The sequence below is a fragment of the Peromyscus eremicus genome, chromosome 16_21, assembly GCF_949786415.1.
Source record: "Peromyscus eremicus chromosome 16_21, PerEre_H2_v1, whole genome shotgun sequence".
In the NCBI taxonomy this organism is placed as follows: Eukaryota; Metazoa; Chordata; class Mammalia; order Rodentia; family Cricetidae; genus Peromyscus; species Peromyscus eremicus.
Genome location: NC_081432.1, coordinates 61,073,330 through 61,088,420, shown reverse-complemented (window position 1 = coordinate 61,088,420; position 15,091 = coordinate 61,073,330). Strand labels below are relative to the sequence as shown.

Here is a 15,091-nt window from a genome sequence, read left to right as displayed (position 1 = left end):
TTTTACTCTGGTCATCTGCCAGGACTTAAGCACAGGCAATCTGAATAGCATTTCTATTCAAGCATATAAAAACTGGGGGAATAAAGAGAGCCTCTCTGGTAGGCAGCCATCCTGGGATTGTTGAAGGAGCATGTGGTTCAGTGATGTAAATGCAGGTGTCTGAAATAAACACCCTTTCCACATAAATCTTTGATGGGTCTTCCAGCCAAGAGCTCTGGTTCTAGACTCTAAATAGTCCACAGTCCAGCTGGCTGGCTCAGGCCTCTAAAGACAGAGCAACTACTCATTTCCTTTGGTTTGCAAGTTTTTTTTTTTTTTTTTTTTTTTTTGATTTTTCAAGACAGGGTTTTTCTGTGTAGTTTTGGTACCTGTCCTGGATCTCGCTCTGTAGACCAGGCTGGCCTCGAACTCACAGAGATCCATCTGGCTCTGCCTCCCCAGTGCTGGGATTAAAGGCATGTGCCACAGCCGCCTGGCACAAGGTTGCATTTTGATAGCATTGAAGAGAATGTTGTGGAGAAGCATCTTCTTCCAAATCTTCAGGATTTGAAGAGCCTGACTTCATGTGCGAACCACCACAACCGGGTGTGTGTGTGTGTGTGTGCGCATATGAACATGTGTAAGGGAGGGTGGGAACATCTGTACCTTCATAGTCATTCCATAATGTTCCTCAGATTATGCCCAACATTCTGGGCCTGGCGGGGAGGGGGTTTCCAGCTCTTCTCTGCAGCTGGAGAGGTTGAAAGAGGAAGGCAGAGCAGATTCACCAGCCAGCCACTTTAGCTGAGTGACTAGAGAAAAGTCATGGCTCCCCCTTCAGGCGTCCATCAAAACAGCAAAGAGGTGAGAGGATCAGAAAGACAGTGTCAGAAGATGATGGTGTCCTGTCACACAGCTCAGTCACAGCAGGGGCTGTTGTGCTGGCCCCTGCAGGTCAAGGATGGTGGTCCTTGGTGTTTCCTCGGATGAAGCACCCAACCCCGCTAACACCCACCCCCAAGCGGATCAACGAAAATTCTTTCCAACTTCACAGATTGCTTGGAGTTATTGCCACTCTACCTGGAGACACCGGCAGGGTCATCCAGCCTTCTCAAGCCTGCAGCGTCTCTAAGCAGGCTACGTGTACTTCTGCTTGCCGGGCTCACTCTCACTGCTGGTCCAAAGAGCAGGGCTAAGTTCCCAGCTCTACCTTCTTTTGAGATATCCACTCCTGTGTGTCCACAAGGCTTGCTGGTCCACTTGCTCGGCAGGAGTCCCCATACTTCAAGAAGAAAGGAGACCTCTTGGGGGGTGCCTTGGGGGGTGGTTCTGTAACGAGGTCTTCTGTCGCACATCTTCACTAGTCCTGGATAGAGGTGGGATGGTGGCTCCCTTTCTTTTCTTGTCACTTGTACTTTGAGTGACAGGTGGGAAGCACAGCCTAGAGAGGGTGGCACTTGTACAGTCCTTGGATGTGCGGTGTAGTGAAAAGGACAGCGCTTGTATGTGTTTGTGTGTGCATGTGCTCTACGGGGCATCTATGAATTGAAGAGCAGAGGCTAGACCAGACAGTAAACCCGTCTCTCTCACCCACGCCCCCCCCCCCCCCGAGATGGCCTCTAGAGACTAGGGACTACACACAGGAGTTGAATTCCACCCCAGGGCCTTGGACTGAATTCTTGGTACAGATAAAATGACATCTGAGCATATGACATCTCTAGGCCATGACAAAGGGTGACTTTTGTCAGGAGAGCTTCGGCTGTGAACGTGCCCCAGGCATTTCTTCCTTCTGGGACAGCAGGGAAGTCCACTTCTTAGTTTCTTCGCCCTTGAATTGGGGATGGTGGCCAGTTCACTGTGATCGACACTGCTTGATCATTTATGTGCTCAATAGATGCTCTGTGTCTCTACTGGTCACTTGGGCAGATTCTGTATTAGCTCGGGCTATGGGACATACACTGTCCCTCTGATATGTGACTATGTCAAGGCTGCCTGTCCCTGCTGGAACTCCGCGCTTGGGTTCTCACAGCTCTGCCTCTGTCTGTAAGAGCCCCGCCCCCTCTCAGCTGGCAAGTGGGGTTAGTGGGCTGACACTCCCCCACACTCTTGTTCCACCTGGGGATGCCTGGCTGTTGGGCTATTATCAGCAGGGCCCCCTAACAAGCCGATTAAGGCTAATGACAAGGAGCCTAATTAACTGGATGAAACGGGCACTGGAGAAGTATCTGGAGGAAAAATGCATTGAGCTTTCGTTGCTGGGAAACGGGCTCTGGACGGTGGCTAATTTGGGGGCAATCTACAGCAAATCCAGGCAATTAAAAACAGACATTCCTAGGGCAGAGAGAACTTGGACACAGTATCTTTTTAGAGGGTCTTTCTGGCTTCTTTTCGGATTTAAAAAACCCACACACACACACAAACTTTTATTGGTGTCGTTATTGTGGTTACAGCAGAGACAGGCTGGCTGCTGAAAACAGGAGGCTGTAACAGACTTCCAATGTCATACAGAGTTATACAGGTCAGATTTTCCTCCTTGGGATGCAGGTTGCTATCCGAGTTTCTTCTAGGTTCTTCTAGGTGCAGGGAGGAGGGAAGCCTCAATCTGAACCCATATTTTGAACTTGTCACTAAACATTTTCTTTGCAAGTGCTGTATCAGTTGAGGCACAGAGAATGTAATGACTCAGATCCTGCCATGAAAAGGCTACTCTATAGTTAAAAGAAAAAGGCACTCACAGCTGTGTTCTTCGCAAAGTAATTCTAGCAAGCACATAATTCTGTCTCTATTAACCTTGGGCAGCATCCAAGACAAGAGCCCCTACTTTGCTTATGGAAAGGGTGTCTCTCTTAGGTTTCATTCACCTTTCAAAATTCCAGGCAGGGTTTGAGGACTCAGTGGGTGCTCATGGTTGTGGTGGGACATGACAGAAAAGTCTTTGCTGTGCCCTATGAAGAAGCTAGATCCAATTCTACGATCCCCAACACTGCACACATCTGCACAAGGACCTGTTCAGTGGAGAAATCAAGGCTGCTGACCACAACCAGGTGCCTCTCCACCACGGCTCCCCAAGGGGGACACTCCTCGCCCAATACCAGTGCTAAGGGAAACCACTGCAAAGGCCTGCTAGCCACACGTGGGCGGATGGAGCTGAGGGGGCCAGGGTGTCCTGGTGTGAACTGGAGGCATTGCACAGCTGTTCTCTGAGGATGCTGGACAGGCTGCTCCAGCACTGGCAGGCTGCTTCAGGTCTGGGCCAGACGCCCACCTCACTGGTCCTTTGCTTCATAGTACTCCCCCTCCTGGTCCTGAGTTAGGGAGAAGGGTGTTTCCACAGGCTTGCGTCTCTCTGCCCAGGAACCCTGCCCTTCTGTCTTTCCCCCAGGCACAGCAAAGCCTAGATCTGACTTCCTTCTCTTGGTGTCCCAGTCAGTTTTTGGTCAACTTGACACAAATTTTGACATATCTGTGAAGAGGGAACCTCAACTGAAAAATTGCCTCCATCAGATTGGCCTGTGACTACGTCTGTGAGACACTTTCTTAACTGCTAATTGATGGAGGAGGCCCCGCCATTGTGGATGGCGCCATTCCTAGGCGGGTGGGCCTGGACTGTGTAAGAAAGGTAGCAGAGGAAGCCAGACTGAGCACGTCAGGAAGCGGTGTTCCACCATGGTTTGCTTCAGTTCCTACTTCCTGGCTTCTGCCTCGGCTTTCCTCAATGATAGACTGTAAGACGTCCGTCAAACAAACCCCTTCCTCCTCTGTGCTGGTTCTGGTCAGTGTTTCCTCACAGCAGCGGAGACCAAACCAGAAGAGTAACTAGAAGTCTAAAGTGAAATTCCAGGAGGGAGGTGGGTCACAGCCTTAGAGCTGGAGGCCACCAGAGAACAAGAAGGTTAAGTGTTCCAATGAGGCTGAAACTGAGCTGACTGTCCATCTGGGAGTAATAGAATGGCTCTGGGCACAGAGACCAAGGCAGGTCAGCACTGTGATGGGACAGAATCCAGTGACATCCAGGAACCAAACTCGGGGGTTTCAGAGTGTAGCCAGAGTATGACATGGCGGCTGGGACAGAAGATGGGACAAACTCAGCTGTCTTCCATGATCTGTTGGCAACTGTTAAAGGTGTGGACTCGCGTCTGACTTCAGGGACAGTGTTCTCTGCCCCATCCGCTCATAGTTCTAGAATATCATCTGATGCTTGGGTTATAATCACTTCTAGAAGAAGGCAAGTGACTGGAAGATGTGGATGTTGGTAACCTCCGCTTCTGCTCTCCAAAGACTGAATGATTTCAGAAAGCAAGGTAGTTTCTAAGCTACCTGAGGGGGAAGGAGTCGGGGAGGATTGACCAGCAATCCTCAATCCCAAAAGCTCAATGGATTTCAGCAGGTTTTAAAGTTCTTGGTAACATTTTCCTGTTTTGTTTTGCTTGGGACTGGGGTGGGTGTGCTCTAGCTCATGGCTTTCCAGTCCTTTCATGTCATGATGTACATAAAAGTGAAATAGTACTTGTTTACCACTGGAGAGGAATTGTGTCCTAGATGAAGTGGCTCTCAGCTGGCCATGACCAACACTGGGGCTCTGGTTAGGCAGTGTGACCTGGGGCCAAGGGCAGCAGCGTCTGCCAGTGTCTGGAAGCTTCTTCTAGCCAGCCCACAGCCTCACCCCTATGCGGAGAAGTTTGGGATAGGATCCAGGAAGTTGGGATGGCCTGTTGGGTTTAATGGACAGCAGATGACACTGGGAATTAAGAGATGAAACTGTTTTCAGGGCAGGCTGGTGGGCTCCCACATCTTTCTACCCACACAAGCAGGAAATGGTGACATTGGCTCCTTTGGCCCCTGGTTACGTGAGGCCCTCGTTTCAATCATCCATTTTGTGCTTATCTCTTTCTTCCAGCTTTCTTCAGTTCAGCTGGAACTGACCCACAGGGAGGGCTCACTATGGTCATAAACAGCCTCGAGGCCTTTCTACCTGGTGACAACAGGTGGCAAAGCTGACTCACAAGTGAGGACAGGATGGAGGGAGAGACGAATGGTGGGTGATCCAGTACCTGTAAAGAAGCCTTCACTTTGGCGCTGTGTTTGGCTGTCTGGTGAAGGACTGTTAATAGTGTTATGAGACCCCTACGACGATGCATTCAGCATCTACCTAGGGGAGGTCTGCCCCAGGCACCAAAGAAACTCTCAAGTGATTAAAAATCAAGGGCAGGGGCTGGAGAGACACCAGTGTATACTGCTCTTGCAAAGGGCAGGAGTTTGGGTCATGGCACCCAAACAGGTGCCTCAAAACTGCTTCTAATTCCAGCGTTCAGGGATCTGGCGCCCTTTTCTGGCTTCTATGGGCACTGTACTTATGTACACAAACACACACATATACACACACAAACACACACACACAGACACAAATAAAATCTTAAAAACAAAAAAATCAAGGGTCAATGGAAGATCCAGCCACTCTGCCATGGAGAACTGAGGAGAGACAGTAGAGAAGAATGGATGGATTTCCATAGTTAGTGGAACCCATTCATGGCCTCATTTGTAGTCTCCAGGCTCCTCAACCTGTTTCCTTCTTACTGTTTAAATCTAGAGGGGTTTTCTACCACACACACACACACACACACACACACACACACACACACACACACACTCCTCTCTCTCTCTCTCTCTCTCTCTCTCTCTCTCTCTCTCTCTCTCTCTCTCTCTCTCTCTCCCCAGACACTTGCATGCATGAAGTCTTTATCTTGGCCTTGGAGTGGCTTTTTCCTTTCTTTTTTTGGTACTGGGAATAGAACTTAGGACCTTGTATACCCTAGGCAAGCAGTGAGCTACATCTCCAGCCCACGACCCCTTCAGACTCGGAGGTACACTTTTGCCTCTTCTTAGTACAATTGTCTACACCCAGTAAACAGTCATTGAATGATGGAATTGCAATAGCTAGCAGGGTGTTTCAACCTTGAGATACATACACTGGCTTTAGTCTTCATAAAAACTCTGGAAGGATGGAACACAAGCCTCATTCTGAGTGGGAAATCATTCAACTCTCCAGAGAGCCTAGACCTCGATCAAAACCTGAACCTACCTTTCAAGATTCCAAAGCCACAGGGCTGCTAATGTCTGCTGTGTTAGTAGCCTTGGTGGCTCTTTCCTCTGGTACACAGGTCCCACTGCCAGGTGGCAGCCACTGTGCACCATCTCCCAGGTCTTAGAACATTCACAAGGGGCAGGTGTTGACAGGGACAGAGTGTTGGCCTAAAAGACCCAGTGTTATCTATTTGTTAAAAAATGACACACAGCCAAACACGAGAGCTGCCCACTCTCAGGAAGCAAGAGGGCACAGGGTTCCTGGCAACCTACCGGCATAGTGGTAATTGGCTAAGGGATGACATTTTAACCTGACTGGCTTCCGCAGCAGCAGCATTTCCAGAGTAGCCTGCAGATTCAGAGAGAAGAGGCAGAAGTCAGTAATGCATGTGTGTGTCTTGGGGAAGACCACCTGTCTACCCGAGCGGAGACCAGGGTTAGCACTGCAGTGGGACTGGGAAGAAAGCCAGGGGTGGATGATGCTAACGGGAATCTCCCTTCTGTTCAGCTCCAACAGGACTGAACATGTTAACACCGACCCTGCCCCCAACCCCTAGCCCATGCCTGAAGCTAGTTGGTCACAAGAGAGAAAACTCAAACAGCCACTGAGACTTGAGTGCTTCCTTGGAGGAGGCCTATACGCCTCAGAGAGATGAGTGAGGTCTCTGAATGGAGGCGGAGTCTCTGGGGGAGGGCTTGAGAGGAAGGAGTGGGTGGCTGGTGACTGTTTCATGGACAAATCACAGGTCTCATCACTGAATGGAAACAGCTGTATTAATAACAAGTGTACCACACACTGTCCTCCCAGAGTGTCATCAAGGAAACCCTTCAGATCTGCCTTCTTCAGCTAGCTTGTATATATGTCTGTGTTCATGTGTGTGCGAGCATGTGGAGGTCAGATGTCAGCCTGTCATTTACTCCTCAAGTGCTTGTTTTTTGAGATAGCGCCTCTCACTGGCCTGGAGGTCACCAAGCAGAGTAGGCTGGCTGGCCAGTGAAACCCAAGAGCCTGTGTTTCCCTCCCCAGCACTGGGACTACAAGCACATGCCACCAAATCCAGTTGTGTTTTTTTTTTTTTTTAAAGATTTATTTTTATTTTATGTGTATGAGTGTTTTGTCTACATGCAGTCTGTGCATCATGAGTATACCTGGTACCCATGGAGCCCAGAAAACAGTATTGGATTCTCCTGGAACTGGAGTTACAGACAGCTGTGAACTGCCACATGGGTGCTGGGACTCAAACCTGAGTCCCCTGGAAAAGTCCCCATCTTGGTTTATTTATTTATTTTTAAAGAAAAGGCAAGAGCAGAGTTGATAGTGGACGGGTTTGGGCTGAGCAAGGCAGAGAAATCTTGCTGCTCCGAGTCCGCAGATCAGCAGCCTCAGGATCCTTTAGGAGCTGCTTAGAAACCCAGAACCTAGGCCAGGCAGTGGTAGCACACGCCTTTAATCCCAGCACTAGGAGGCAGAGGCAGGCGGATCTCTGTGAGTTCGAGGCCAGTCTGGTCTACAGAGTGAGATCCAGGACAGGCACCAAAACTACACAGAGAAACCCTGTCTTGAAAAACAACAACAACAAAAAAGAAACCCAGAACCTTTGATAGAGAGATGTACCAGTGCTTAAGATAGACTTATCTGGCCAGTAGTGAAGGATAACTAGACAAATGGTCAGCTCTGACTCTGTGAGATGGCTCCATGGTTCTAGTGTAGGGACAGCTAAGTGTCCCTAATGAAGGTCCCCACCATTAAGAACTATATATAAGCTGGGCGGTGGTGGCGCATGCCTTTAATCCCAGCACTCGGGAGGCAGAGCCAGGCGGATCTCTGTGAGTTCGAGGCCAGCCTGGGCTACCAAGTGAGTTCCAGGAAAGGCGCAAAGCTACACAGAGAAACCCTGTCTCAAACCCCCCCCCCCAAAAAAAAGAACTATATATATTTTTTTCTATTTTAAAACTTATTTAAAAAATAAAATACATTTTTTTTTTTTAATGTATGAGTGCTGTCTGCATGTATGCCTGCATGCCAGAAGAGGGCACCAGATCCCACTAGGGATGGTTGTGAACTGCCATGTGGTTGCTGGGAACTGAACTCAGGATCTTGGAAGAGCAGCCAGTGCTTTTAACTGCTGAGCCATCTCTCTAGGCCCCATTCAGAACCATGTTAAAGGTTGAAAAAAGGAATCAATTAATGTGTTAGAGAAAAGGGGTCTGGAAGCATGCACATTTGGCTGATTTCCACAGCCGGGACCTTCTAGCTCCATCATTGACACATGAAGTGAAATTCTTGTTTCCTAGAGCAGATGTGCTCCGATTATAATTTAGAAACAGGTATGTCGGCAGGAGTCTAACTGGAATTGTTCTTTCTGTAGGCTTTCAGCTTTGGTCCTGCTCACTGAGATAAAGTACCCAACAAGTGTCCTTTGTAGCCTCCTTACCATCACATCACCTTTGGCCTCAAAGAGAGAGTGCAAAGCAAATTCAGAATTGGTCCCTCCGCCCGGCAGCGCACTGGAACAACACAAATTCAGAAGATTCTCCACTGGTGAGAAGAAGAAGTCACTGTATCAGACAGGTTCAGTGCCCTGAAAGCCCACACCCATTCTGGAGCCAGATGTCCCCACTAGAGAAGGGAGCCTCGCCCACCCGGCTCCTCCTAGGTACCTTGTTGCTGGAGGGCCTGGTTTTCCAGCTCAGGCCACGGCTTCCACACCAGTGTGGCCTTGTGTGTGTCCTGAGCCAGGGCGGAGACATCTTGCAGTTCTGGGATCTCTGCTTGGAATCTCAAGCCAATGTTGATGTGTCTTTAACGACAAGAAAAACAGTGTGGTCTTCTACATGATGGCCTAGGCCAGGGGCAACTGTCAGGAACTGAAGACACAGGGAAGCAGTTCCTTCTTGCACGTCCGGGCCTGGCCTTTCCACTGCTAAGAATAGCTTTAATACCGGGGGGGCCGGGGGAGCCCTTTGCCTGGGGATTCTCAGCTCCCTGAACCTGGAGTGGAAGACAGCTAATTCCAAGAGAGGAGTTGCTAGAACATGGCTGATAATACCATGGAACTGGAAGTGGGGTCCATGTGTGCAACAACGTAAAGAATCTAAGTATTTATCCCTTCCAGACCACTTACTTTCACGCCTGTGATATGAACAAGGCAGTAATCAGGATTCCCATTCAAGAAACCAACAAAGGCCTCGGAAAACTGACTCAGTACAGATCAACACCAGAATGGTGTCAACCCAAGCTTTCTAATTCTGGACTCTATGAAACTCTGTACCACGTGGCCTCTTTTCCAAGTTCATTCATGAAATGAACCACTTTGCCCTTCCATAGTAAAGAAGTGCCTCTTTATCTACAGCTTTCTGTGGTTTTTAGTTACTCATGATCAACTAATGTCTGAAAATATTAGGTGGAAAAATCCAGAAATAAATAATTCCACGTTACTTTCATGCCATTTTAAGTGATGTGATGAAATCTCAAGCCAGTTTACTTTTATCTGTCTCAGATCAGAGAAAAGATGTCTCATCCTTTTGTCTACAGTATCCGCACTGTGTCAGATATCTGCCTGTTAGTCAGTTGGAGCAGTCTTGATGTTTCAGATAGACTACTGAGGTACTGTAGTGGTTATACACAGGGTATGGTATTATCAGAGGTTCTGGGTACCCAAAGCTGGAGTCTCGGGACACATAAGCCACCAATGTGTGTGTGGGTGCCGTACCCCACTGATCATGAATGATTCAAATACTCAACAAGCCCTTTCGGAAGGTTGGCCAAGAGTCTCAAGAGGGGATGTGGGAAGAAGAACATTCAGGAAGACCTTCAAGAGAGAGGCCTCACTGTCACCGGGGTATGAAAGTGTCCAGTCTAGAAGCTAGCTTGTGTTGGTGGGGATGCTAGATTCTTCAAATCCAGGGCTTCACATTTAGTCCTAAGAAGACTCTGAAATACTAGCACACAGCGGTACTCAAGAAAAGCTGCAGTCCCAACCATTTCCACAACTCCCCCCTCTCAGTGGCCACTGACTACAGAAGTACTGACTGCTCTTCTAGAAGCTTCCAGATCTTTCCTTATCTGAGGCTTGTGCTCGAAAGAATCATTGGCTTTTCCTTACGGTTCAACATCCACAGTCTGCTCTCCAGGTCCTGGGGTGACTGTCACATTGCTGCCATCGATACTGCCTGAAACACAGAAACTAGAGTTTATTGGCTAACACGGAAAACTTCCTAAGACACAAAAACAAACGAGCAATTAGCTGAGCAGTAATTAGCCAATCAGCAATAACAAGGCTCTTCTACCCAACCCACATCAATTTCCAGAGAACTGGACGAATATGTGAGCTGTTCTTTTTCTTCCTCTCCTCCTCCTCCTTCACTCCCCTGACAAGGGTCTTGATGTGTAGCCCAATTTGGTTTTGAACGCACTCTCCCACAGCTTTAAGCCACAGCCTCCCAGTGCTTGGGTCTGCAGGAGCAAGATACCCATTCTCACACAGTGTGAGGAAAAGTTGCCCGGCTAAGCTACACAGTTTCTAGGCAACCAGAAAGAAACCTAGCTACAAAGATCTCGGTCTTCTTTTCTGTCCCTTCAACTCGCTCTGAGGAGATGGGGATTTCCTGTGTTGCCCAGGATGGCCTTGAATTCCCCATCCTTCTGCCTCAGCTCCTTAGTAACTGGAGTTACACTCATGTGCTGCCTACAGAGTTCATGATTGGTGTCCCCCCCTTTAAATAAAGCAAGCTAAGAATATTAATATAAAATATTAAGATTTACTCTTGTGGGCTGGAGAGATGGCTCAGAGGTTAAGAGCACTGACTGCTCTTCCAGAGGTCCTGAGTTCAATTCCCAGCAACCACATGGTGGCTCACAACCATCTGTAATGAGATCTGGTGCCCTCTTCTGGCCTGCAGGCATACATGCTGTATACATAATAAATAAATCTTAAAAAAAAAAAAAAAGATTTACTCTTGCCTATAACATCCAACCCCTCATGTACATCTGTTAAATATTTATCTTAAGCATCTTGTGTGACCATCCAAGGCAGTCTTAGCGTGCACATTTCCCGTTTCGTTATCCCAGACACTTTCACTTGCTTTTCTCCTCAGATTGGGTCCCCTGAGCTACTAAATGAGATGCTGAGGACGTAAGAACCTTGCAAAGTATCTGGAACACATTTAACTGATACTTCGCGGAAATCCGAGGGGTAAACTAGCCTGTTGAAGAGAGACCTCCCCCCTACCCCCGTCAGGGTGGTATCCAGAATCGACAGGGGTGACACCGGGGTTAAAGGACTCACTGGAGCGGCACAGCAGCACGCGTGGCGTGGGCGTGAGGGGAGTGAGGGGCAGCTGGGGGTGCACTCCTGGGCCGTGGCCCGAGATGAGGACATTGCTGAAGAGCCCCGAGCCCTGGCGCACCGGGCTCAGCATGGGGGGCGGCGTGTAGGGGGGCAGCTCGTGGGCGGGGTCGAGGAGCAGGTGCTCCCCGAGGACGCGCGGGGAGCGCAGCTGGCTCTGGTACAGGGTGGCCCCCGAGTACGAGGTGGGGTTGGGGGCGTAGGAGGAAGGCGGCGGCGGGATGAAGAGCGGCTCGGGCCGGTGCCGGAACTTCTTCTTCTCTGGGAGGGTCTTGAGGGGCTCCTCGGCTTTGGCGGCGGCGGCGGCGGCGACGGGCGGCTGATGCTTCCGGGGGATGTCCTGCAGCGGGAGGAAGGGGAGCTGGGGTTCACGGCCGGCCATCGCGGCCCCCGGCCCCTCTCCGCAGGCTCGGCCGGGGATCTGGAACGTTCTGGCGGGTCGGTCTGCAGAGGGTGGCCCGGGCCGTGCCTACGCGTCGGTCCGTCCGTCTGTCACACGCGCCCTCTCCTCAGGGCTGCGGGGCGGGGGCAGGCTGCCATGCCCGGGCTCCTCAGCCGTGCCCACAGCCCCCGGGGCCGCGCCCACGGGCCGCCCCCTGTCACGCCCCCCCAGGCACCCCGTCCCCCGCCCGGGGACCCCGCCACACCGACGCATCTATGCCGGCGGGTCGGCACGTGCGCGCCCCGTCATGGAGAAGCAGGGCATGCCAAAGCCGGGCGGACGGACGGACGGACGGACGGACGCGGACAGGCCCGGGTGCGAGCCGAGCCACCGCAGCCCCCGGGGTCCCTGCGGGGGGCTCTGGGCGGCTGAGGTGCCCGCCCAGCAGCAGCGGCCCTGGTGCCCCCGGGGCGAGTGGAGACAGCAGCAAGGGGTGATGGGAAAGGCCCCCCCCCCCGGTCACATGACCTGCCCGGTGCCCCTCACTCAGCTCGGGGCGCCTCTGCCCGCCCTCCCTCAGCTCCCTGGGCCGCCCTGAGGCGCCACCTCAGCCTCCAGGGCCCGGGCTCGGGGGAGGGCAGGGGAGAGGGCGCAGGGGGTCTCCTCAGACCGGTGTCCTCCAGCCTCCCTCCTTCCCTCAGGCAGGGGCGCTGCACAGCCTGAGGCCCCCGAGAGACCCTGAGGGGCCGAGGGAGGCTGAGGGGGAGAGAGGCTGAGGGGGAGAGAGGCTGAGGGGGAGAGAGGCTGAGGGGCAGACCGCTGGAAGGCGCGGCTTTGCCATCCCCACCCTTAGCTGAGGAGCAAATCCGGAAACGTAAGCCCTGCCCCGGGCCGCTGAGGGGATCCTCGAAGCACTGTGGAGCTCTCGGGGATCTCAGTTCTGCCCTGCAGCCCCAACTGAGGATCGCAGGGTCAAGAGCCCCCTTTAGGCTCAGGCAAGCCTCTCTGAGCCACCTGGACCCCAGGCGCCGCTCAAAATGTCACGCTCGGGTCCCATCTGAAGGATTTTAACTACGGATTCTGGGGGGCAGAGCCAAACACTGTATTTTATAAAGCTCCTGCCCCCAGGGGAGGGATAAGTCCAACACTCTGAGGGAAACCGAGGCTCTGGGAGGGACGTTCTTATGTTGGCATTACCTCAGAGCTGAGAGCAGAATTCCGAGCCCTTCCCCGGATTTTAAAATGGTTTTTACATCAAGGACTCGGCTTTCACTCCTTATTCGTCCCACATGCATGCTTTTACTTCAGCCTGCCTGTCAACTGACGTGGTCTCTCCCACCCTTGCGTTAGACCAAGTTCACCCCTTCCAACTCAGCCAACTAGAACCCCTCATGATCTCCTAAGCAATCTCCTAAGCAAAACCACCACCACACTGTGCTGCTTGTTGGACCCACCCACCTGGTATACAGGTGCACCTTGATATATGATGGAGCTACAATCCGAACAATTCACAGTAAAGCAAAAATATTATTAAGTCAAAAATGAATTTAGGGCATCTCACCCATAGAGCATCCTCGCTCCAGAGCCCAGTGCACAACAGTCTCTCGCTGTTCTTTCCCTCATGGTCACTTAACTGACTGGGCGTTGTGGTGTCAGGAGGGAAGACTATTGTATTGGATAGTTGTCTGTCACTAGCCTGGAGAAGACCAAGATCCAAAGATCCAAAGGACAGTGAGGAGAACTTTTAATTGTATGTAAAGCTGAAGATGTCTGAGGAACCATTTTAGCAGAAGACATCTGTATTTCCATCTTGCCACCTCCAGGGCACAGGTTTCTCCTTAGCCCTCATGTGCTCACTGTCTTGAATGAGATGGGTGGCTGTAACCCCTGTGTGATGAGGACTTCCAGGATAGACATAGAGCCTTTCATACCAAATATCACGACTTCCCCAGGCAAGGGGTGTGTGTGTGTGTGTATGTGTAGATATGCTATTTCCTCTTTGCTGGTTGCTAGGTCCCTCTGGCCAGAATATGGAGGCTGTCCCTCAGTCTCTCTTCTTCTGAGTCTCAGTGTCACAACAGAACCCAAACTAGTTCTTTCTGGGTGTTTCAACCCTACCCCTATGTCTTCTAGATTCCCACTCATTCTCTAAGGACACCAACACATTACACCGTGGGCTGGGACAGGCGTGGTAGGGCCAGCCATGGAGGTCATACATTCCCCAGGGTAGAGAGAAGAGAAGGGGCGGAGAGAAGGGAGGGCGTGACGAAGGCAGAGAGTTTAACGGTGAGTGAGAAACACAAATCCCTTTGCTTTCCTGAGATGTACAGCTCATGGCTCTCACTGGGCTTATTACGGGGACTGTAATGGATTTGAGTCCCCAGGGCATTTAAGCAGGTGAGTCTGAAGCTCTTGACAAGGCAGATCATCTGAGCGGACGGTGCTCAGGTGTGGCTACTTCCCAGAGGACCTGCCATTCCAAGGGTGACCTCTCTGGCAGCTGGATCTGGGGAGACCTGGAGGTCTTGGGAGAGGGCCAGGGGCAGCAGCTGTTCATTATCCGGGGCAGAGATGCTTTCCACATCTTAGCAACTGGTAAGGTTATGTTGATTTCTGCCAACTGGACTATCGTTCGCGTTTAAACATGAGAACACCTCGGTTCTCGGAACCGGATCCACACCACCAGCCTGGGGTAACAAGTACGGAATGGCTTGGTGGATGGCAGGTGGCCTGAAAGCCTGAGCCGAGGGGGAGACATCAGGTCTGGGCTCGGGCCAGCGACTGGAAAAGCCGTCTTCATCTCCAGGAAAGCAAAGAGAGGTCCCCACCCCAGGCAGGTGTGGCAGCACAGCGACTCACAGCAGGCACGCGGGGGGCAGCCCCTTGGGGAGAGCGAGGGGGAGAGAGGTTCATCCTCACGAGCACAGGCATCTCGTCGTCCGACATCGAGCTGGCTGGCTTGTCTCTGGCCGAGGGGGCGGCAGCGACGCTGTTGGCGAAGCCCTGAGAGCTGGGCTTGGGTGGGAGAAGCTTGACAGGGACAGACACGGGCATGACCATAGGCGTGAGGCGGTCGGCCTCAGGAGGGAGCGGTGGCGGCGGAGGCGGAGGTGGCGGCTGGGGCTGAGGCTGAGGCGGTGGCGGTGGTGGGGCCTTCTCTCCTTCTTCCTACACAGACAATAAAGGCTTTGATCCTGGGCTGAAAGGAGCTCTCCCAAGGGGGACAGTTTCCAGGGTATCAGCGGTGGGGGGACAGAGAACCACAGCCGCGTGGGTTCCTTCCTGTGACTCTGGGTCCCTG

General features: G+C 51.7%; 1 protein-coding gene across 5 annotated transcripts in view; it reads right to left on the bottom strand.

Moving 5' to 3' along the window:
* The window catches only part of Trerf1 (transcriptional regulating factor 1), a 142,930-nt gene that overhangs the window by 22,863 nt on the left and 104,976 nt on the right, over window positions 1-15,091 (bottom strand). For all 5 annotated transcript variants that reach the window (XM_059281563.1, XM_059281566.1, XM_059281565.1 and 2 more), the window contains exons 6-11: window positions 14,650-14,958; window positions 11,349-11,748; window positions 10,167-10,233; window positions 8,722-8,861; window positions 8,496-8,599; window positions 6,334-6,409 (exon numbers count right to left, since the gene is read on the bottom strand). In XM_059281563.1, coding sequence (XP_059137546.1) covers window positions 6,334-6,409; window positions 8,496-8,599; window positions 8,722-8,861; window positions 10,167-10,233; window positions 11,349-11,748; window positions 14,650-14,958 — 1,096 coding nt within the window. The remainder of the gene's footprint in view (window positions 1-6,333; window positions 6,410-8,495; window positions 8,600-8,721; window positions 8,862-10,166; window positions 10,234-11,348; window positions 11,749-14,649; window positions 14,959-15,091) is intronic.